General features: G+C 40.8%; 3 protein-coding genes across 4 annotated transcripts; 2 read left to right on the forward strand and 1 right to left on the reverse strand.

The window, feature by feature from the left end:
* Positions 1-636: 636 nt before the first annotated feature.
* anxa6 (annexin A6) lies at positions 637-11,486 on the reverse strand. Of its 2 annotated transcripts, none has more exons than XM_026357843.1 (25): positions 11,331-11,486; positions 10,316-10,371; positions 8,431-8,515; positions 8,203-8,297; positions 7,988-8,101; positions 7,799-7,889; positions 7,631-7,710; positions 7,455-7,511; positions 7,181-7,274; positions 6,902-6,997; positions 6,723-6,781; positions 6,457-6,579; positions 6,312-6,370; positions 5,980-6,058; positions 5,268-5,349; positions 5,065-5,159; positions 4,794-4,907; positions 3,537-3,627; positions 3,375-3,454; positions 3,121-3,174; positions 2,930-3,023; positions 2,755-2,850; positions 2,588-2,646; positions 2,234-2,356; positions 637-1,053 (listed from the first exon to the last, which is right to left on the reverse strand). In XM_026357843.1, the coding sequence occupies exons 2-25, from the start codon at positions 10,316-10,318 to the stop codon at positions 994-996; spliced, it is 1,983 nt and encodes a 660-aa protein (XP_026213628.1). In that variant the 5' UTR covers positions 10,319-10,371; positions 11,331-11,486; the 3' UTR covers positions 637-993. The 2 variants fall into 2 exon arrangements, with proteins under 2 accessions (XP_026213628.1, XP_026213627.1); XM_026357842.1 differs by having other exon boundaries at positions 2,219-2,356; positions 11,331-11,485.
* A 2,645-nt stretch (positions 11,487-14,131) lies between these two features.
* Positions 14,132-19,454, forward strand: LOC113160538 (cationic amino acid transporter 2-like). Its single transcript, XM_026357844.1, has 12 exons — positions 14,132-14,205; positions 14,532-14,977; positions 15,525-15,680; positions 15,763-15,928; positions 16,019-16,155; positions 16,450-16,672; positions 17,441-17,577; positions 17,668-17,770; positions 17,857-17,990; positions 18,124-18,290; positions 18,388-18,496; positions 18,589-19,454. Exons 2-12 carry the CDS (start codon positions 14,608-14,610, stop codon positions 18,717-18,719), a joined length of 1,833 nt encoding a protein of 610 aa, XP_026213629.1. The 5' UTR covers positions 14,132-14,205; positions 14,532-14,607; the 3' UTR covers positions 18,720-19,454.
* Positions 19,455-20,274: 820 nt separating this feature from the next.
* LOC113160539 (platelet-derived growth factor receptor-like protein) lies at positions 20,275-22,972 on the forward strand. Its single transcript, XM_026357845.1, has 7 exons — positions 20,275-20,418; positions 20,642-20,802; positions 20,898-21,040; positions 21,156-21,307; positions 21,461-21,754; positions 22,033-22,172; positions 22,574-22,972. The coding sequence occupies exons 1-7, from the start codon at positions 20,337-20,339 to the stop codon at positions 22,778-22,780; spliced, it is 1,179 nt and encodes a 392-aa protein (XP_026213630.1). The 5' UTR covers positions 20,275-20,336; the 3' UTR covers positions 22,781-22,972.
* Positions 22,973-23,269: the final 297 nt, after the last annotated feature.

Here is a 23,269-nt window from a genome sequence, read left to right on the forward strand (position 1 = left end):
TTCTTCTGCATTAACAAGCAAACAAGCCCAACCGTGCAAATAACAGTATAATGTAAAAACAGGTAGGTATAAAAGAAATCTTCTTGTTTATTTATATGTGTAGGTATATATAGATCTGTTGAATAGTGGTAGGTGGTGAGGTAGCTGAGGTAGCCATGCTCAACTTTTACACTGTGTTTGAATGTAAATAAGCAGAGTGATTGAAAGGAATAACAGGCTTTATTTAAATTGAAAACATTAGCTATTAGCTGCTGTGCAATAATTAAAGCTCTATGCTGAATTAATATGCTATTCTGAGATTATCAGCATCTATGTATATATAGCTTACTTTAATGAACAACAATAACATATGGGAATTTTTGACATTACAAAAAAGTCAACTGAAGTCAAGTGGGAGTTTCCAGATGTTAAATATTCTAGTTCCCAGTCTGCTGTGTCCAGTTCTATTGCCAGTATCAACACGGCTAATCGCAGCCATTAACAGCCCTGCCAAATACAAACCATGGCACCCCACCCATTACACATACAGCTAAAAAGGATCATGTGATGTAACTTGCATTAAACATGAACTCAGTAGCGCAGTCATTTTCAACATAAAAAAGCGTTAAAATATATGAAGAAAGAGACGTTAAGCACTTTTTAAAAATTTTATTAATTTCATTCAGCTAAATGGCGCCTTAATATCTCAGTAATCATCGGATGGCTGACTCTCTGAAGCTAATTTCAAACATCCTGTACATGTAAAGCCCCTTTCTACACTAATGTGAACATCTTCTTATGACACTGTAAAAAAAAAACAAGAACAACATTTTCCCCTGACAGAACTGAAAACTGGTTTGCAAGGCTGGGAGGTCATAGGTCACTTGGTTTGGCTGAAGAGTGGCAGCAGTTAGGGACACTGGCAATACGTAGATACTGATGCTAACCACCACAGTTTCACTCTGTGATCACTCTTTGTCTCGTGGTTTGTCAGCCTGCGGAGATGTGATGAGCTTAATCTTCCCCTCCACAGAGCACCAGCAGGGTTTTACGGTAGTCTCCTGAGGTGTCACCCTAAACAAGGATGGAAAACACACACACACACAGGAGTTTACTTACATGCACAGCAGCAAAACTTGTTTATCTTTCACTAACGTTGAATGATAACAAGTTTAACTCTGCAAAAAGCTACAAAATTGATTAAAATCAATCAAAGAGTGAAAAGTGGAATTACCCAGTATCTCTGCACACACAGATATTGATCTCTATCAATAATCAACAAACTCAATCCATGGACACACACACACACACACACACACACACACACACACACACACAAAACTATATTTCCTCTACTACTAATATTTCCTCATTTTGGGATTTGATGCTTATCTTCTGAGAATTCGATGAGGAGAGTGACACTAAGCACGTCTGTACAGTAAATGTGAAACTACATATAGCTTAGAATAGCTAAGACTGAAGACTGGAGACAAGGGGAAAGAGCTACCCTAGCTCTGTCCAAATGTGAAAAGAAAAAGCTGATGTTTATAGACTGGGATGTATTGGTAGCTTAGTTGTACAGACATGGAATTTGTGTGTATTTTCTCATCTCTCCCATATTTTGAAACTAATATATACATACTTAAAACATCTCTTTGCTCTGGGTTTTCAGTAATTCTATATGTGTACATTGGTTGAAACTGCCAATTAATAAAAAAAACTAATTTAAGGTGGTACTTTTAGTAACACCCTGAAATATTTGTTTTTGGTATGAGTTTTTGCACAAAACACTTAAACACTATAGATCAATCCTTCCTGTTTTATAATCTGACAATACATCTGACAAAGCCAATCCAGGGCAACCTACTTGCTTGCCTGTATTGGTGTCATGGTGATTTCATCTGTAAGTTATTATAGAACTGCTTCTGGGTACTTCCTGTCTCTGCGGCTTTTAACCAATCACACAGCGGATATAGAGAGGAAGTTAAGCATGCAAGGGAAATTCCTAAACAGCTGTGCAGTAGCCACAGACCCAGAGTCCACCGCAGGAAACTATAGATTATCGTACCCCACTACCTCGCCACTCCACTGCAGCAGCAGAAGACGGATGTGCAACACACACTCACACACACACTTCTAGAGCCATGAGACAAAGCCATGGCAAAAGCCACGAGAGACATATGAGAAGTGAGCGCAGCAAACCAACGATTAATGCTAGCAGACGAAGACTCAGACTTACGATCATAGTTTCTACCTGGATGAATTCATGGAGAGAGGAATCATAAGTTTCCTTAAACTCTTTGCGAATGTTGAAAAGGTCGACCTCGCTACGGGACACCATAATGCGGATCAGTGCTCTGTCGTCTGTGCCAAGGCCCTGCAGAGAAGATCAATAGCTACTGTGCTTAGTCTGATTAGGTTTCAGTAGCTGCCATTGTATTGCAGCAATAGAAACACATGAAACTTTAACATATTACACAGAACAGAAAATATGACCTTATCAATGGCTTTATCTAGCATCCGAGGCACTGGTTATGTGTTCTAGGCCTGCAGCTAGAACTACACAATAGCATGACCTTGCCATATTTAAAGCACTATGAGTGAATACCTTCATGGCTTTGTACAAACGGTCTGCAAAGTAAGAGGGCTGGTTCTTTACGCTACGGACTGCAAAGGAAAGAGAGATGAAATACGGCGTGAGAGAGAGTAACGGAATAAAACAAACTGTTACTGTGACACATTGAGTGAGGGTTTAATGTCAGAGCTTGCTGTTACCAATTGCATAAAATGAATTCTTCACATCTCCAGACATTTCCTTTTTGATAATCTGTTCAATGTCCTTGTTGCTGCATCTGACAAACTCCTGGAAAACTGTAGGAATAGAGAAGAGCGATGTTACAATTTAGGATCTACAATTAACCACTCGTGTTCTATCTGTCTTAAGCTTTACCTTTCCTGAGATGGGGGAAGCTCCTGGTACAAAGAATACTCATGAACTTCATCTCCATGTCATCAGAGTCTGCATTGCATGAACTGGCAAGTTCCTAAAAAGGTTCAGGGAAAACAGGAACAAACATTTCAACCCATTCTTTTATTTCAGCTTTTAAGCATAATAAAATGTTATGGTAGACACTAAATCACCTGAGCGTCTGTATTTGCTCTTTCCACATCTGCAGGGCCCTCCTCTCTCGCACCCTGCACAGAGCAGAGAAAGCTACATTATTGATGGTTCAGTGGTTAAGCAAGAATATTTTAAATAAATACTGCAAAACATTGAGAAAGAAAAATGGGAGCTTCAAAGTAATGAATTTTTGGTCAGCAGACAAACTTCAACTAGTGAGTCGACATGTAAAATATTAACACATTGCAAGCTATTGTGATGATAGAAAAATTACCTGCACAAGAGAAACCAGGATGCGGCAGAAGTGGCCTGATGTGTCTGACTGAATTGCTTCCTCCAGAGACGTCTTATATGCTATAAAATAAAAGTAATGCACGTAGAAGGTTTCTTAAACAAGAAAATCACTGTAAAACCATTTTTTGGGTATCAAACTCACCGCTCTGATAGGCAGCGTTCATAGCATGTATCTGCTCATTGCTTCTGGTGGCCAGGATCTCAATCAGAGCATGTTCGTCTGTTCCAGCTCCCTGTCCAATTGCATTTCCAAAGTTAGGTTTTCAACATACAAATTCAGAGGGGTGTCACAAGCAACAGCAAAAGAAAAAAAAAAACATACCACACAGCAAAGATGCAAAGAAGCAAAGAAGTTAGAAATGCACCAACTGGGGAATAAGTTTGTAGTTCTTGTAGTGCTCTTATACTATATGGACACATGACCTTAAAATAACTATTTTGCTCTCCTTACTTGTCTCTGAGAACATGTCAGGTGACACAGAACTTCAGAGTTTGATAGAGAGTTGTAAATAGCTACAATGCAAAATTATTTGACTTGCAAATTATTTCTGTGTAATTTACATGACATTCACGTATCAACTAGTTTATGGAGTGGTAGATCCAGTAGCCTGTAGCAGTAGCAGAGCATGCTACTGAAATCAGTTTAAAATCAAGAGGTGACCTGATGTCAGTCTGTTTCCCAGTCTCTCTCTCTCTCTACAACATTTAATATGAGGAGAGCTCTAACTAGCTGAAGATAATTACAACTAACTCTGGGCCCAGACAGTCAAACCTCACCTCACAAGAGGGATGCTGTCGTGGCTAGGAACACGAGGGGTTAAACAGTTTATAGTTTAGGGAATCTGTTTATTTGGAGGTTTTTGATAGTGGACACATTTAATAATGGATATTTCATATAAGCTATCATGAATTCCTGTTATTTTCATTAGATTCGATTCAGACTAACACTTCTGGACATTGATAAATTATTTCATTATTTGTTGCACAAGTCAGAAGATGCTCCTTTTTCTAAAAGCAGCCCTGTTTGTTGCTGCTTGTCTCGTAGACAGCTGTGCCTGCTTGGTTACTGCAGTTACAGGACGTGACACTTTGCTTGTACACTTGTGTGTGGGTTGATGTGGCTTAATTGTGTAGGTTATGGCTGTGTATTGGGCGAACAACATTAATGTCAAACTGTACCACCAGTTTAGCCTTCCTCACTTCTTTATCTTTTATCTGAATGGAAGCTAATTATAGGCTCTAACCATGGCTCTAAAATAATGGATCAGCAGTTGCTTCAAAATCAGCAGGTTGATTATGCATGCATCCATCTTGCATTTCCATATAGCCTAAAGGGCCCACTATAGGTCCCCTCAGCCCAGCAGTTTACTACAAACAACCAGGTGTTTCTCAACTGTACCTCCATTGCCTTCCTCATCATTTTGGCATCAAACTCTGCAGGAGTCAACATGAGCCCGATGATGAGCCTCTCTAAGTTCTTAGACAGTTCAGACTTCAAGTCCTTCATCAGATCCTGTGAAAAGATCAAATGCACTGAGTTGTTACTGAAGAAAATCATTTGGTTTAACACGTCTAGCAGTAGGTGTATATGTGTACCAAAAAATGAGGTAAGAAATATGTTACAACTTGAGCCTTCGTTCATATTTAGTTATATTTTTCATCTCTCTTACCCTTCCCAGTAGGGATTTGAATGCCTTTCTGATCTCTTGCCTCTGGGCATTGCTTCTATTAGCAACAATGTCAATGATTGCATCCTCGTCGGTTCCTGTAGTAAAGAAGGATTTTATTAAAATGTGTAAAATTTGTATTTCTATCATTTCTGTAACAATGTAGCAGCAGTATAAACGTAGAGGAACTGTTTTCGGTTGCATACCAAATCCCTTCATAGCTTTCCTCAGTGCTTGTGCATCAGCAGCAGGATCAAAGTTAGATGCAGGCCGAACTGTTGGCCTTAGCTGAGGTGGTGGACATGGCAAAATTGAAAAGGACGAAGTTTAATATTCACACAAACGTAATTTGAAATGTGAAACACAATTATTATCTTGATTAAAATACACCAGACCTGTAAGATAAAAGCAATAAGCATGGGGTAGTCTGCAAAGCAAGCAAAATATATATATATATATTTGTTTGTAATTGTGCTGCTATGAAAAAGCTAAATGTTTTATGATAATTGTTTCCTGACATTTGAGGGGGCGTATGCCCTCCAGAGGTTAGAAGTCATGACATCAGCGACACTGAAAAGGTGGGCAGGTTGAAAAAAACAACGCGGTTATATAAAACGCTGGTGAGACGGCCTTTTGTTGACAAAGATCTTTTCAACATTCACCAGTTCCTTGGAAGCGAAGCAAACAGTGGCTTGGAGAGCACGTTCTAACAAAAACTATTTGTATTTAACGAACAGTGCTCAGATCCTATCTGCAGTTACACAAAGCCTTCACTGTGCATGCGTGGCAGCGTTATCAGCACAAATTTGAGGCACTGAAAGCAGTTTGCTGCAGGGCCAGCAGAAAATTAAGATGAATGTCACTTCTAGGCCAAACATGCAATGACACATCTAACGTGGGAGCAGATGGGGCCCAAACCTGGACTTTGGTCATGGCACTTAATTCCCACATCTTGTAGGCTATTTGAGCAGCTTCAGGGAAGAACTCTCCAGCTAAGCTGTAATGATGAGGTTAACACAATACAGCACATTCAGCAAAACCTCAAGTAGTTTAGATGTTGGTGTATTACAGGGAAGAGGGACTTATAATAAAATAAAACAAACACTGATGTTTTACTTTCAGGTGATATTCAAATATCTTCAACAGTTAGTTTCTGCTCCGTCAGAATGATTTTGAACTGATATTGTCTCATAAAAACTCTCTAAAGCTGGTGCTCTAGCACCCTCATCTGGTTTCTGAGGGTAACTTACTCGTCATCTCCTCCACACAGATTAAGCAGAGTCCTCTTGTAATCCCCTGATGTGTCATCCTGATTTAAACACACACATAATCAAGTTACTACCAAGAACTGAGTGTGTATAAAACATGGTATTCTTTTTTTTTTTTTTTAATAACCTTAATCATGTTATAAAGTGATTTCTCATATCTGAGACGGAAACACTCTCGAATGTCCAACATGTCGATTTCAGAGCGAGAAATCATGATCCTAATGAGGGTGTTGTCAGCAGTACCAAGTCCCTGGAAATGAACGAGAGGGAGACTATTGAAGAACAGGTTCATGTAGTAGCAAGAGGTAGGCCTAACTAATATTAAAAATAAAAAAAGATGTCACAATGACAGCCATAGCCATCCAGACAGACTGGCTAATGTTAAGTATTTACCTTCATTGACTTGTAAAGACGCCTGGCAAAGAACATGGGGACACTTCTTATGCACTGGACTACGACAGAGAGAGAGAGAGCTGTGTTAATTGACAAGTAACATTTCTCAAGCCCAAGCACAAAGTGGTGCTTTCACTGCAGAAGTGGCTGAAGTGTGCTGTGTGCAGTGTACTTCTTACCAACTGCCAGCATGAGCCTCTCAAAGTCTCCAGATAGCTCATGTTTTATGCTGTCCTCAATGGACATCTCTGCAATTGCCTCATATGCTTCAAAAACTAAACAACAAAAAAGACATTACATGATGTTTCCATGGTAATGCTATGCCAAGTAAAGGTACTAACACTGTAACTTCCTATTTTAACTTTCAAGGTCCATTCACACCCAAGAGGCTTGAGGTCAAAGTGGAAATGCCTTGGATGCCTCAAAACAGTGTTAATGTCCATGAATGCTGTGCTCACCCAAGTGGAGGTGAGTAACACTGCGGTTTCCCAGGATCATGATGAATTTGGCTTCGTCTGTCCCCCACTGCTCTTCTCCAGCTGAATAGAGGTCCTACACAGAACCCGGGGGTTGATATAGTGAACACAGTGCACACAACATTATGATACAGCACATATACAGCCCAATGTCTTTTACTGTATGTAGGACATAATACAGTATTAGTTTAATCTGTGGACTTTTAAAATAGAGTCTGTACACCACATGGCAGTTAAAGCGTGTGTGTTACTTTACTTGTGCATCCTGCTGCACCAGGTCTGCATCCACCACTCCAGACTCATCTCTGGTCCCCTGAAAACATCACACGAAACACAACAAACTGCTAATCACTAGTTAAAGGTACTGTGGTTGAGACAGACACTGTTTGGTTAACTGGATATTCAGATTGTAAAAACATCTAGTGAACGGACCTGAAGTAAAACAACCAGCATCTTCTTAAAGTGACCGGAAGTGTCTCCAATTACATCCTCCTCCATGTCTCTGCCATAGGCTAAAGACAGACGCTGATGTTAAACACTGATGGTTGTTAAACGAATCAAATATTTATTTAAAATCATGCATAGTCCAACATGGCTTACCATCCTTGTATGCTGCAACCATCTCATGTATCTGTCTGTTGTTCCTAGATGCCAGGACTTCAATCAGGCACCTCTCGTTTGTTCCAACACCCTTGAAACAGAGCATGAAGTTCATTTTAAATTAAATGCAGCTTCACTGTATATAACCAGGGTGTGAGACAGAATCTTAGCACGAGGTAAATGTCTTACTTTGATTGCATCATGGATTTCTTTGGCATCATGGTAGGCGGGTGTTCTCATGAGACTAACAATGAGACGCTCAAATTTGCCTGTGAGCTCATACTTCAGATCTTCAATAAGGTCCTGTTGAAACGTTATGGTGGTAACTACTGTCTGAAGTTGTGGTTGGGTTTTTACATGAGTAAAAAACATTAAAGATCAGATGATAAGATGTTTTCTTATACCTGTCCAAAGCTACTCTTGTATGCTGTAATGATTTCCTGCCTCTGTGCGTTGCTTCTTGAGGTGATCAGGTCTAAGATGGCCTCTTTATCACTACCTGAGGAACACAAAGCAAACTTTTCAAACACCACCCTCACAGTGAAAAATGTCTCTGATTGTGCTTCTCCCATGACTGCTGTGCGTCCTTTGCGCCTCTTTGGCCAAAAATCACGGAGGAGTGAGGCACTCACCGATGCCTTTCATCGCATTATAGAGGGTCTCAGCATCAACGCTGGGATCAAAGTTGGCAGCATCTGTTATTGTGCCTCTGAACACCTGTAAGGAGAATAAATAGTTAGAGGTGCACAGTGATGTCCTGAATCTCTGGAGAATAAATTATTATTTCTATTGCTCTTCCAAGTCTGTGTATACAGTCGAGAGTCCAGCGTACGGTATCTGGGATGTTTTTAAAGAATGAGTCAAAACTGTGGCTTTGTGTCATTGGTGTTGACAGTTGCCCTCTGGCTTGTGGCTGCTGAGGCGAGGCTGCTAGCCACAGCTCAAGGAATTCCAAAAGTCATAGTAACAGAAATAGGTGCAGAAAACCCAAACAAAATTACAGCCAAGTAAAACTACAATGCTTGTTTAAAGGAATAAAAATAAGACATAGTTTTCATTTTTGCCCACAGATGTCAATATTGTCTGACTTTATACCACCAGCGAGTTAACATTTCTTCAAGTTCTTAATGAAATGCCTCAATAACTGTTGAACAGATTGCCAGAAAGTTAGGACAGACATTTGTCTGTATGAATTTTAATGACAAGGGTTAATTCCTTAATTTTGGTCGAAAATGAATTATTTTCTTATGATAGATTCAATGCATTCTTTCAGACACAGCTATGCTTTGTGTTTTGTGTAAATTGACCAGTGTTAACATGATAGCACACTAAAATAAGATGGTGAACAATACACTGATAAATATCTATGTTTGCTAATTATGAACATGGCAGCATGCTAAGTGGCACTTATGCATAAGTAGCAACTTACAGAGCTGTGTACTCATAGTCCTGTTCTACTACAGACTGGGTTCACTGTTTGCTCCTTCAGTTAGATGTGAACTAATGGATCTGAACTCTAAAGTTTTCACACAAGTCACACTTTGGTTCAAGCTTCAAATCGACCATTTCTGTGGCTTGGCCCACACGTCCTTGTAGGGTGTGAGTAGTGGACTATGTAAAGGTGCCAGTGAGGGGACACTGGACAGCAGATAAAGCTATTGCAGCAGCTGATTGCACCTGTCTCAACCCCCAACATGATCACAGGCAAACCTTCTGTGTGTATTGTGCTGTGTCAGTGTGGTCATGCGTGCGTGTAGGAGCAGGGCAAAAGGTTTGTGTGGTCCCCAGGGAGTCGGGTTACACACAAAGCACCTCCCTTTGCAGGGGTCAGATATTTAACAGCTCAATTTCAATAAAAAAATATACAGATAAGCATTAAGGCAAACAGACAAAATGTTTCCCACCCTGGCGAGGGGCCTCTGCATATGCTCAGCTGCTCTGCTTCACTACAGCGGGCATCATTCTTCACGACAGCTGGAGAGCCTCACCCACGCAGCAACAGGGCCACAAACACAAGCCCCTAGCAACAGGCCTTTCACTGAACTAATCATATTTCTTATGATGGCTCTTATGTGGAAGAGCCTAATCTGGATTTATTAAGAGCTAAACACCTCTTTGTTTCAGTTTCCAAGGCCACAACTATGCAAAGTATAATTAAGAGCAAGTACTTTAGATATAACCACAATGACAGGGCATTGTCTTTGTTGGACAATAAAGTTCAATGCCTGTCACGAGGTTTAAATAATTATACAAAGCTACTGATGATAATGTACTATCAGGTGTTTCGATCAGCTATGCAGATGCCGCAGGTAGAACTGACACCCTACACTGTTGCCTTTATGTTGGGGAGGACTCACATGGTTATCTGTGGCAAAAGAATGACCTCACTGTGTCCACAACTCATTCAGCAGTACACAAAACCATTTAAGTTCAACAGACCCAAGATGGGGTGAGCATTGTGAAATAATGCACACCGAGCATACATAATGTAAGATGAGGGAGGTCTTGTTCACTTACCATTTCTATATTTGGTCTTTTGTGACACCACTGAGCAGAAATCAATAGTTTCAGGCCTAAAGAGAGAGAGAGAAATGTTGATGTATGAGCATGCTGATGTAGCAGTATTGCAAAACAGCCATGGTCTTATGAAGGTGTCATTCCTCTCTAGTGTGCGGGAAACAATCCACGAAAGAAAGACAGTAATGATGATCCTTCCTGTCATGGTTCAAGCTAATGACGGTGTCTGTTCAGTGTCCTGCACAAAGGCTGGTTTAAAACCGTCCTAGTATAATTCTGACCAAGGCCACAGCACCAGAAACAGGACAGGGAGACCATTTTCTACTCACATTCGCCTATAATAACACACTGGCAGACGAAATTTGCATTATATCAATTGACAGGAAAAGTAGTCAGCCAGCGTTTACATACTGACATATAATGCAGCCATTCAGAGTTCATGTTATTTACGTGAAGGCACAGCTTCTATAGAGAAAAGTAGTCGTGCTAATTTTCCCTTCTGAATATATTTCTGAATTTACAATGTGTGATAAATGTCAACTGCAGAGAAAAAGGGCTCTGTTTCTGTTGCACTGCTTGTTTAAGACAGAGGTCTCCCAAAATAGCATGCAGAGTTTAGCTTAATGTCAGAATTAAGTCTGGGGGGGAACTTGGCCTCCATATGGACAGAGCCACACCCTGCCTGTACCCGCACTGGAGAGGAATCTTCCAATTCTTTATATCAACATGTATTTATTTAATGTCTACTTCTCTTTAGAGCAAAAAGTGAATCTGTTACAGTGAATAATCTATTCTTCAAAACTAAGTTCAATAAATAAAAAGCAAATGAAGGCCAGCCATATCTTTCTGGCTGCTTCAGTTCATTGACCCATTCAGTAGTGACGAATCAGCAAACCACTTCTCTGGTGCATTTCTGACGTAATCTCTGAAAAGCAGGTTTTAATCGGGATCTGACTAAAGAAGACAACAACAACAACAACAACAACAACAACAACAACAACAGATAAACTCTTACCTTCTTAGTGCAGGAAGTACTGATGCTGTGTGAAAGTTGTCCTGCGGTCTCTGTCCCTGCTAACCCGGTCTGTCTGTCTCCTCCGGTCAGACTCAAGCCGTCCCATTACGTGTCCTCTATGACGTAACGACTGCATGCGGCGCTCTCTCGCGCAGCTTCTCCAAACCGTGTGTGAGACAGAGCCTGAATGTAGGGGGGCAATGTCTCGTCTTAAAGAAATTCATTTTTTATAACGTATGACACAAAATCTAGGTGTTTTTTTTTTTTACACACGTTGGCTGCGCGCTTGCTTTACGCACACTTTACGCACGCTTTACGCACGGTCACTGCAGATGCTGGTTGATCTGCAAAAGAGACCCGAGCACAGGTTGCTGGCACTGATGTGAAAGCTTGTCTGCTCTATTTCTGTCGTGTCAGGCGTTCATTCCAGTAAGTGGGGAGACACGCCAACATAGCGAGGGGGGGCTGAGGAAAGAGAGAGAGAGAGAGGGGGAGGGGGTTGTGAAATGTTAAAAATATGAACGAGACACGCCATTAGCATTCACAATTTCTCAGAAACTCCAAGTTGTTTTAATGATAGCAGTAGGGATGCAGATCAATTTTCAGTGTGACATCAGAGAAATATTTGCAAGTTTATCATTCCTGGCACAACACTTCTAATGCTGATATAGTGAGACTGTGTATGGAGAGAGAGGAGAGGAAAGAGGTGAGAGTTGAATTTCTGAAAGCAGAGTCTCACGCTTCCGAGCAGAGGCACGGCCTCGTTACTTTCATCTTGACTGGACAACGACTCCAGCATCAATGGCTCTTGATTTGCTTTATTATTGTTTCACTGACATTAACCGACGCTGTATTTAAACAGTTTATGTTGTAGTTGATTTATCAGTGAAATATGGTTGCTTGAATTGCAAATCCCTTGACTCTTGTGTCTTAATTTCATATGATCCCGGGGCTTCTTCCAGCGCCTCCAGTAACTAGAGTGAGAAGAGGCCATATGAGGTAAAGACGAAGGAGTGAGGCGCCTTTTGATGAAACTTAACTGTTGTATACTGACCTCTTGTGCTTTGAAAATGCACTACACACGATACATGAAAACCTGAGTGCAAAGCATCCTGGGCAAGTCGCAAAATGCTACAGCATAGTATTCTATTACAGACAAATGACAATGGCTTATTTGTTTTTGAAATAAATACCTCCCCCATAAACACAAAGCCTGGTTATTAGTTTTGCTTTGTTCATCGAGTATTTCAAGCAGTTTAGAAATACTTATGCCTTCTTAGAGTCACAGGGTTCAACTGCATCTGTGATGTCATGTCCCTGATTTTACATGAAGAAGCAGGGATAGTTTTTTCTCAGAATTGTTAATCCATAAAATTAACATATTCCCTAAAGGTTTTGTATTTTTCCCACAAGTTAAAATGTCTAAAAGTCTGGAATTGAAAACCTACGAAAACTAAACAAACAACAAAAACATTTTTGACATTGCGGAATGGGATTTTCTGCTCGCAGTTCTCACCCTGTGGTTTCGACGCAATAATGAGCGTATTATGATCTGAACTGGTCACCAGGGAGAAAGGCTACTTTGTAAGTAAGTCCAATGAGTGAGTGGGAGGGTCACACAGGCCAGTCTTGTATATATCACAGCAAAAATCATGTCCAAGTCAACAGAACGGATCTTTTTACTCCACTGTTTTCACCACACAGTCACCTGTCACACCTCGTGGGACTGACAACAAGGTAAAGAATGTGTCTACTGGATATGGATAAGATAACAGCAAGGGAATCGATGCCTTTTGTTTTATTTCTCATCTCTGGATCTGATGTTTGACAGCTATGTTGACACTGAGTCTGACTTGTTTCCTTACATGCACAGGAGATAACAATCATTAATGAACATTCAGCGAGATTCATTAGAATCAGGATCAATCCTCTGATCGTAAAGCTCCACCTCACGTGTGTTATCTGTTATTTAGTCAAGCCGTTTCCCGGTACCCTTTGAGATACTGATAGGACGCACGAGCTTTAAGTTTAAACGAAGGTACTTTGACCGTCGACACAATCTGCCTTCCCACTCCACTGCTCCCTGCTGAAGTAGATGCCAGAAGGGATTAGGTGGGCTGAAATCCCCTTATGGGAGATGAGAAGGTGAAAGCTACCTCTCAAGGAGTAAGGGAGCAGCCTGATGCATGCATAAGTCATGAAAGCTGCTTTGTCCTCCACTGTTTCATTAAGTCGCAGGGCCATTATTCTGGCAGGCTCACACCTTCAGGCAGAGATGGAGACATGTAAGACAAGCAAGGAAACTACAAAGTAGCTGCCGTGACAGCTGATGTATGATCTGAAAAGCAAACGCTCTGCATACTTCTATTTAAGAGGGGAATAACCCTATTTCACTAATAGGTAGTGGAGCAACTGAAATTTAAGCTTGGAATAAAGTGTATAAAGTTTCTATTTCTCTTATTCTAAAGTTTAAACTTTGAAGGATAAACTTCGAACTCATAGAACACATTTACCTTTTATGTACCTCAGCGAGACAGGGGAGGAGGAACGACCTCAGCTTTATGTCTTTATTTCTTTTTTACCAGTGGCAAATTACAAAACAATGTTTTTATTGGCAGGTATATGAGAATTTATAAATTAATCTTCGTCCTCCGAAATGCTCAAGGAAGCAGTTGTGGGAAGGTTGAGTAAAGTGCAGTCATGCAGGGTGGCGATGAAAACTTCAGGCATCAGCACTATCATATCAGGGGGAGGTGATAAGGGGAGGTGATAAAGAACGGATGAATATATGGATAATAAGATTGTGGAGACTAAAGGATCCTAATAATTGTATCCTCTAAGCACACCAGTGAGACCACGGCATCACACACAAGAGGTGAGTGAATTCATTTTGTCTTTAACTTTAATTTAAATTAAGTTAATTATTAATAGAGTATGAGTTTTACCAGACGACCCCTGAGTTTGCTTTTTTTTTTATTCATTTATTTCAGTATTTTTCCTAACGAAAATCTCTTTTAGCATTTTGTCATTAAGGTATCTGCTAAACTAAAAATTGATTTTGTTAATAATATGTCACTGAAGAGGAAACTGTGGGGCTGACCTGACAATTATTCACTGATATGGTCGCTGATCCGCCCTTCCTCCCCTGCTTCTCTCCTCTCCCCTCACTCTCCCTTCTACTTACTCACTCTTTCTCCACAGCATCAACTTACATCAACCTGTCTCTTCATATTAAAATTTCCACATCTTTCCATCCTGATCTAAAACTACTAGAAGAATGCCGTGCGGTAAGGTGAAGTCTTTTCTGGTGAGCCTATCTCGGAGGAAGCCCCTGGAGCCCGATGGGGAGCAGTCCACATTTAACCGATGCCTGACCACTCTGGACCTGGTGGCCCTTGGTGTGGGTAGCACCCTAGGGGCAGGTGTCTATGTACTGTCTGGAGAGGTGGCCAGAGACACTGCTGGACCCAGCATCATCATTTCTTTCTTCATTGCCGCTGTGGCATCCATATTCGCTGGGCTGTGCTATGCAGAGTTTGGGTCCCGGGTTCCTAAAACAGGCTCGGCATACCTTTACAGTTATGTGACTGTTGGAGAGCTACTGGCATTTATCACTGGTTGGAATCTATTACTCTCATACGTCATAGGCAAGTGTAAAAAACAGCATTTATGTATTTATTACGATAAATAACTGCATAAATCTAATTATTTTATTGAATCAGCTGATTTTTTTTTTTTTTTTTTGCCTGCATGTGGCAAAAAGGAACATTTTATTTTACCTTATTTGTGTTATCTCACCATCTTGAATGATTTAATGACTGATTTCCATCAGCAATTTGCACCCTATTATTCTTACATAAGAACACTGAGGTCCATAAATGATCAACCATCAACATGAGACTCTGGGACTTTGTGACCCTCTACCTGCTGCACAAGCAAAGTCTTAATGGCCCTTTTAACATTTAAGTTTAGTAATTTACTTGATGCTTAACGTCATTTAAAAATTTACTTTCTTCATACATAAGCTATTAAGTTCATTGCTTGCATGTTAATATCCCTATAAAGCCCATTAACATTGGGGATGGTTTAAAATAAATGAGTCATGAAAAATGTATGAAAGCAAACGTCACTGTCAATGTTCTCTGTTTATGAGGCTGTTTAGTTTATTGCACTTTTCTCTTACTTTGTGCTCAGGGACGTCCAGTGTTGCCCTGGCATGGAGTGGGACATTTGATGACCTCATTGGGGGTGTCATATCTAAATACTTTGAAGAACATGCAGCCATGGGCCTACCTGGTCTGGCCCCTTACCCAGATGTCTTTGCTGCGGCTCTTATTGTACTGCTGTCAGGTAAAATGATTAAACACATGTTGTTATGGTGGTGACAGTAATAAAGTCATTAGAACGCACATTCACATTGTTTTCCACTAAGGCCTGCTGGCGTTTGGAGTAAAAGAGTCGACAACAATCAACAAGATCTTCACAGCAATCAACATCCTGGTGCTGCTGTTTGTGACCATCTCTGGATTCATCAAGGGAAACATCTCCAACTGGCAAATCAGTGAAGAGAGTCTGATAAACGCCACAGCAGAGCTCAAGTAATGTCAAAGAGCAATGTGGTCTACTTCCATTTGTCTTATATCTCACTGTAAATAACCATGAGATACTGCTCTCGCTCTCGTGTGCAGAAACCTGAGCTCCACTGCCAATGTGACAAGTGTGTATGGAGTGGGTGGATTTTTTCCATATGGCATCACTGGAACGCTAGCTGGAGCCGCAACGTGCTTCTATGCTTTTGTGGGATTTGACTGCATCGCTACAACAGGTAAGAGGATGAGTTGTCCTCATCTCATTACCAGGGGTTTTATATATGGTTATTAGAGTTTATTACGTTTTATTGACATAATTATTTACTGAATAAATACAAGAACAGAATTACACATTTCATCTTGTACTTCATCATTTATTACATCATGTGGTCACTTTTACAGTATACTCTGATGGCAGTTTTTGAAGTGCACCTTGCCAACATAGTGTAATAAGATAGGCCTGCCCTTTCCATTTCACATACCAAACAAATGGAAATATAATGTACACATCTTTACATCTACCGCCGCAGGTGAGGAGGTGAAAAACCCTCAAAAGTCCGTCCCTTTTGGCATCGTGGCCTCCCTGCTCATCTGTTTCCTGGCCTACTTTGCTGTGTCTGCTGCTCTTACCCTGATGATGCCCTACTACATGCTCAGTGAGAAAAGCCCCCTGCCAGTTGCCTTTGAATATGTCGGCTGGGGTCCCGCCAAGTACGCTGTAGCTGCGGGATCACTGTGTGCCCTGTCAACCAGGTATGAAACCACTGTTCATTGTAAATATCTAAGTTTTATATTTTGGGGAAAATTCTATGTAAAATTTCTAAATATTATTATTATAATATCTATCCTTAAAACATATCACCATTTGTTCTGACTTGGACCAGATGAGTTGAATAAATGAACATCTGGGAGTTTACTCCACTCATTAAAAAAAAGTCAACTACTATATGAAACTCACTCTGTCTTGTCTTGTAAAGCGTGTTGTGTTACAAGAACACAAAAATGTACATTATCAAATTGACTTGATATAAAATTTTAAGACAGACGTTTCACTCATTACTGTAGTTTGAAACTACAAATTGAATTTATGGAGCACATGTTTCAGAATAGATTTTCTGGGATAAGATGTTTCACCTTTGCACCCTTAGCAACAGGATTTCAATGTTAGCCACACCTTGACGCAAAGAGCCATTAGGATTACCATAAAATGTACAAACACTGGTTGTGCACCACGACCAGGTTCGTTTATCACTCAATCTTAATGGCCTTTGTGTTTTATTGGTAAGTAGGAAATCATAACAATAAAACAAAGATATCAAAATGAATTGGAGACTCTCCTAACTTAGACAAACCACTGTAGGTATTAATATTACAAATAGATGTCTTTTTTTGCAAGTCCATGAGAAGAGTCCATTATTGTCCATATAGATGATAAAAGATATGCTGTATGTACAGTATACATGTGTTGTTGGAACCATGAACCAGTTCTGAAAGCATTTAAGTTATTGTTTGTTTCTCCAGCCTGCTGGGCTCAATGTTCCCTATGCCCCGGGTCCTGTTTGCCATGGCTAGAGATGGGCTGCTTTTCCGTCCCCTGACCAAAGTCACCTCCAAAGGCAGTCCTGCTATAGCTACAATAGCTTCTGGGGTCGTGGCAGGTACAGATGCTCCAGCTGTTCAAAACCTGTGTGCACACGTGGTGATGTTTCTGGATTCTCAAACTCTGTGTTCCCTGTTGTCACCTTTAGCCATCATGGCTGTGCTGTTTGACCTGGAGGCCTTGGTGGAAATGATGTCCATTGGCACTCTGTTCGCTTACACACTTGTAGCCATATGCATCCTAATACTGAGGTACTTCTTTATTATCACTCAGTCTTCACTTAGAATTTTTTGCCCCCCCAAAAAACTCATAACAATTTCTTCTCTTTGCAATCAAGGTACCAGGCGGATCCATCTGAAGAAAAAGATCAACAAACCGAAGAAGTCAATTCCAAATTTAGCTTCCTGAAGCCTCCATCATCTCCCAACTCCTCCACCTCACGAACAGTCACAATTTTAACTATAGCTTCTGGTATGTAGGGCAAAGATTACTTAGCAATGTGTGGCATCTCAGCTCATTCTTAAGCACTATAATGCCTTAGTACTCCAGTAGGTTTCTGGACCAGTTACTGACCTCTCTCATTCATATTTTTCTTTATCTGCAGTTGCATGTGTTGTTGCACTATGTATCATACTGACACAAGCCCTTGATGCTGTGGCCCGCATGGAAGCATGGAGTTTGGTGCTTATCTGCGTCTTTGCTTTCGCCTTGTTGCTCATCGCGGGTCTCATCTATAGATACCCACAAAACCCCACTAAGGCATCTTTCATGGTGAGAGTATTTTAATTGTGTCACACCCAAGTGTTGTGTATAATTTCTTATGAACATCAACACTAAAGTGTTTAATGTCTTCTTTTTTTCTTTTTAGGTGCCATTTGTCCCTGCTCTACCTTTAGTGAGTACACTCATTAATGGCTATTTGATGGTGCAGCTAGGTGGAGACACATGGATACGGTATGCTGTCTGGATGTTAGTGGGTAAGACCTACAGTAACTTCTACCTGAAAGCTTTAGGAGACTTTCCTCAATTCAGTCGGTGTAGTGTGATTATTCCCATCTTCTTCCTGTAGGGCTGCTCATCTATTTTGGTTACGGGATCCGCAACAGTGTCCAGAAGAAGCGTCTAACAACCAACCACAGGAATATAGAAACTGTCAGCGGCAAAACAAACATCGACATCATTAAAGAAGCAAAACTCTAAGCTCAGCTGGAGGGAGGAAGAATAGAAGATAGAGGAAGTAGAGATGTTACAGAGAGTGATTTCTGTGTGTGTGTGTGTGTGTAACTACTGTTTCACACGCACCTGTGCACCTGTGCAGATCAGTTTCTGCAGTGTCTGACAGTGTCAGTGTGACAGGTGTGCAGCATTTAAGTGAAGACAAATGGACTAACGTGTCACCCTGTTAACCTTTGTTCCACACTGACGCTTGATGACACCTTGTTGAAGCTTATCGTTTATCTAAAGATTATTATTCCTCACATAAGAGAGTGCCTGACATTTTTGGACCTTCAAGATGTTGATCAGGGAAATGTATGTAAAAAAAAAAATCATTGCATATTTAAAAACATAAAATGTAAACGTCACATAGGCTTATTTTAATATAACTATTTACTAGAGTTTTGTGGTTGTGCTGCCTGTGAAAATGTCATAGCCTTGTCAAAAACATAGCTAAAAGGGGCTCCAGAAATATTTTTTATATAGTTAACACCACCTTTATTTACACTTTTAGTCTAATACATTTATTATAAACAACCAGGGCACTGATAGTGTTAGACAACACAAGATAAGCACTATACACAGAAAAAACCTTTTTGTGAAATGGTAAAATGTTTTTTCTTAGTTTAAAAGATTCACTGTATTAATTGTTTATTTTTTCACAGTGTAAATACAAAAACTGCAGGTTTTCTAATTATATGTTGTAAATATATAAATTAAATAAAAATAATTTATCCTTGCTTTTATAACTTGCAGTTTATTTTCTGCAGCGTCCAGTATGTCGATAAAGGTAAAAGGTCTAGTACTCGTGGATAAAGAGCCAGTGATGGCTTCGTACCCAGAGTTCACCGAGAACAAAAAGACCTTTCACAGCAGCTTACCTGTGCCATGCTCAAAATGTGGCTTAGCTATTCCCTCAAATGGAAATGTACCACATGATATGAATTTAATCAAAAATACAACATTTATAATTTCAAAGGGAATAAAAAATGAGTATAGAAACAAGTTTCTATTCTAAAGTTTAAATTCTGAGAGGCCTTTATAGTTACACTGCACATTAAAAAAGGTTGGTTTCCGTTCATTATTAGAACAACTCAGAAACAGTCTAAAGCTGCAGAAGCTCTGTCTTCCTGTCTCCCTGTATGTGTGGAAACATAATTACCGTGTTTGACACAAGGTTTATTAGTCACCAAATGTTTTATTAACCTTCCTACAGCCCTCGTCTGGACTATTCGGTGTGTTTTGGAATGCCAGGCTCATGCTGCTTGCACACTTCCAGGCCAGCAGCTAAGCAAACAGTCAAGCAAGCTGAGTGACTCCACATGGAGGGGCCTCTGTCTCTGGACCCTCATTGGTCTGGACAAGCTTAAAAGCCTCCATTGAGCCAGTCAGGTGGAATTTGGGGTACTAATGCCACTCTCAGGAGGAGGAATTTGTATGACTCTGGTAAACAGCTGACCACTCACTTTGCAAGCTCTGCCCCCTTTTTTTTTTTTTTTTTACTTTCCTTCCTTCCCTTCTTTCAGTTCCTGCAGTACATTCTCTGTGTTTTAGTACACAAACTAACAATCCACACACCACTTTGGTAATCCGCCATCAATCATGCCTTTGGTGTACTCGTGTGGTTCGAAGGGGAGGCTGTTACTGAGCACTCTCCTTATTTGTGCATTAATCTTCGAGTTGGGTAAGTGATTTGCTCTTTTGCTAAGCAGTTCTGTGGAAATATGCGCCTAGAATTGCCAAGGACGGAAAATTTCACGTGAATGTAACAGTTAGCATCTGATGAAATTACGCTGAAATACCACACACAGCAATCTTACTGTTACTATTAACTCCTTATCACTCCAACATTATTATTATTCCATCTGGACATTACTGATGTGTCAGGTGCTCTGTACACTGTATAGGTTATTGTCAAAAAGATGCTCAAGAACAGAGGACCACACCAGGAAGAAAGGCCATGCAAAGAAAATCCAAACTTGGGAAAGCAACAAATAAAGGAGCAGTAACAGCCAAACCAAAGATTAAAGCTGCACCTGCAGCCCAGGCACAGACCGTCATCACGCAGGTATTTCATCTAGTAAAGAATAACTTTTGATTAAACTCTGCATCTGTGCACGTGCATATGTGATTTACTGGCGATTTTGTATCTGACCCATAAAGGTGCTGGACAGGGGGAGATTTCAAAAGGTGGGAGAAACCATAAGTGTTCCCACAGGAGACACTCTGGAGCTGAGGTGCAGGGGCAAACCTGTGCAGTGGAGCGTCCCCTCGTACCTGGAGGAAGATGATGACGGAAGGCTCAGGTAACATGGTCAATGCACTTTCATTATGTATGATGTGTATATTATTATTGAAATCACACAATAATGACCTGCTGGAGTTGTGCCTTTGTATCACTTTTTGCCGTCGGCTCTTCAGGATCGTCCAACATGAGCGATATGGCGCTCTAACGTTGGTCAACACTACTGGGGCTGACACAGGCCAGTACACCTGTTACCCAATGTACTGCGAAGATACTGACTGCAGGAAGGAGTATGGCAAAGCTGTCAAGGTCTTCGTGTTCTTTCCAGGTACGATTAATAAACTTTATTGATGCTGACACGCACACTTTTATGTCATACAGCCTCTGCTTTATTCTATCTTCAGCTTGATAGGGATCCTCTTTATATCCACATGATATCTTATCCCCAATCTGCCATATCTTCTCTCTCTGCACCAACCAGACCCACAGGAACTATTTGTTCCTTCCTCTGACTACTACGAGGTGATTCAGCTGAGGACTAATTGGCCAACGGTGCTCCCCTGCCAGGTGACGTCCCCTCAGGCCAAAGTAACTTTGCACCGTGAGTTTCCACCAGTGGAAGTGGCCGTGGATGGGACAGAGATTTCCTTTGATGTAAAGAAGGGCTTCACCATCCATCGTCCCCGGCCATATCACGCCGGAGCCTTGTTCTGCGTAGCCAGTCTGGGCAACCTGAGGCAGAGCTCCACTAAGTACATGCTCATTTATGTCAACTGTGAGTCATCCAGTTCTCAGATTATGCTTTTATTTGTTTGCTCTAGCTGCTTATCAGGGGCATGGCAGCATGCGTTGGACAACCAGAGTCTCCAATCTAGCATTGTAGTACTCTGTTCCCTCTTTGTGGGCTTTTTCAAGATTACAGGGGACACACGGAACATTCACATTCCTCCCAGTTTCATAATGCTATCTAATGCCAGCTATTGTCAAATTATTATTGGATGTAACATATTACCAACACACAGTAACTCGCCTGTATTTAACTTCTGCCATTAGACCCCATGGGTCCACCTGCCCCCGTGATCCTGGCATCGTCAAGCTCGGTGGTTGTGGGGGAGAACCTGCACGTCAGCTGCACTGTGGTGGGAGAGCAGGATGTAGCCATAGAGTTCACATGGGAGTACCCAGGACAGAAGGTCAGACACTGAGAAAGAGAGGGCTAATTTGTTTTCATGCTTCAATACAACACAGCATGCATACAATGGGTTTAACCTATGACTTTAATAATGGTAATAGGTCATTCAATAATGTTCTACGGATCAGTAAAAAGACATTTAGATGCATGTAAGAACATATACGTCAGGCTGATGAGTGAAGTCTGCGTAGTTAGTGGACACCCTGTCATTACAGCCTACGTTGTGCTTTTAGATAGTTTGCTATTACTTAAAAGGTATTCAACATATGCACTGCAGTGCATCCAGGCCTATTAGTATTTATTAACATCTCGCAAAGACTGCATGCTCAAGACCTAAAGGCTACTTTCACTTTGCTGTATAGCATGTGTTATGTCTAAATGGAGCATCTGTGCTGCTTGTAGATCGGCAGGCCTCTGCACACACAGGAGAGCATCAGTCCAGTCAGTGGTGGAACAGCCCTCCAGCAGTCTCAGTCGGTTCTCCTGGTAGACGAGGTGAGAGCTGTTGACGAGGGAGCGTACGTCTGCACCGCCCAGAACCTGCAAGGAGCCAAATCAGTTTCCAGTGCTGTTAAAGTGGTCTCCAAAGCAAAACCTAAGAAACCATGAGGCACCAAGCTGCACGATGCGTCTTAGAGAGAGTGGACAGACAGTTGCTCTGTCACTAATATAAACAGTATTTTATCACATGTGAAGACACAATCACAACAAAAATATCTTCTTCTGTAGCTAGAAACACACTGGAACAATACAATAATGTGTTTTTTGTTGTTTAGTTGTGTGTTTGTACTGTAAGCTGCATTTCAGCGATCATATTTTAAACATTAAACATTTTATACACATGGCTGCTGTTGTCTTTCTACACAGTTATTGAGAATGGTTTATCACATGAATACATGAATTTTAAACATAACGCAAATTATATTATCAGAGACAATTTTGCTAATCCTCAAATTATGGGGGGAAAAGTTTCAGGTTTTTGTGTCTTAATCTAACCGGCTACATTTTGAGCACAATAAACTTAAAATAGTGACTTTGTCCTCGTCAGTCACAACAAAATTAACAAAAGTAATTGATATTCAATTAACCTTGAGGCCT

The sequence above is a fragment of the Anabas testudineus genome, chromosome 10, assembly GCF_900324465.2.
Source record: "Anabas testudineus chromosome 10, fAnaTes1.2, whole genome shotgun sequence".
Taxonomy (NCBI): Eukaryota; Metazoa; Chordata; class Actinopteri; order Anabantiformes; family Anabantidae; genus Anabas; species Anabas testudineus.

Bases quoted from the DNA above. Each gene is read 5' to 3' on its own strand.
- anxa6 (XM_026357842.1), bottom strand. The intron at 3,024-3,120 runs GTGATTTAGTGT...GAACCTTTTTAG, and splicing joins GAGCAAATACAGACGCTCAG to GAACTTGCCAGTTCATGCAA. The intron at 2,647-2,754 runs GTAACAGCAAGC...TTTCCTTTGCAG, and splicing joins GAATTCATTTTATGCAATTG to TCCGTAGCGTAAAGAACCAG.
- LOC113160538 (XM_026357844.1), top strand. From the start codon at position 14,608: ATGCCGTGCGGTAAGGTGAAGTCTTTTCTGGTGAGCCTATCTCGGAGG. The intron at 16,673-17,440 runs GTATGAAACCAC...TTGTTTCTCCAG, and splicing joins CTGTGTGCCCTGTCAACCAG to CCTGCTGGGCTCAATGTTCC. The intron at 17,991-18,123 runs GTATGTAGGGCA...CTTTATCTGCAG, and splicing joins AATTTTAACTATAGCTTCTG to TTGCATGTGTTGTTGCACTA.
- LOC113160539 (XM_026357845.1), top strand. From the start codon at position 20,337: ATGCCTTTGGTGTACTCGTGTGGTTCGAAGGGGAGGCTGTTACTGAGC. The intron at 21,041-21,155 runs GTAACATGGTCA...TCGGCTCTTCAG, and splicing joins GATGATGACGGAAGGCTCAG to GATCGTCCAACATGAGCGAT. The intron at 21,308-21,460 runs GTACGATTAATA...TGCACCAACCAG, and splicing joins GGTCTTCGTGTTCTTTCCAG to ACCCACAGGAACTATTTGTT.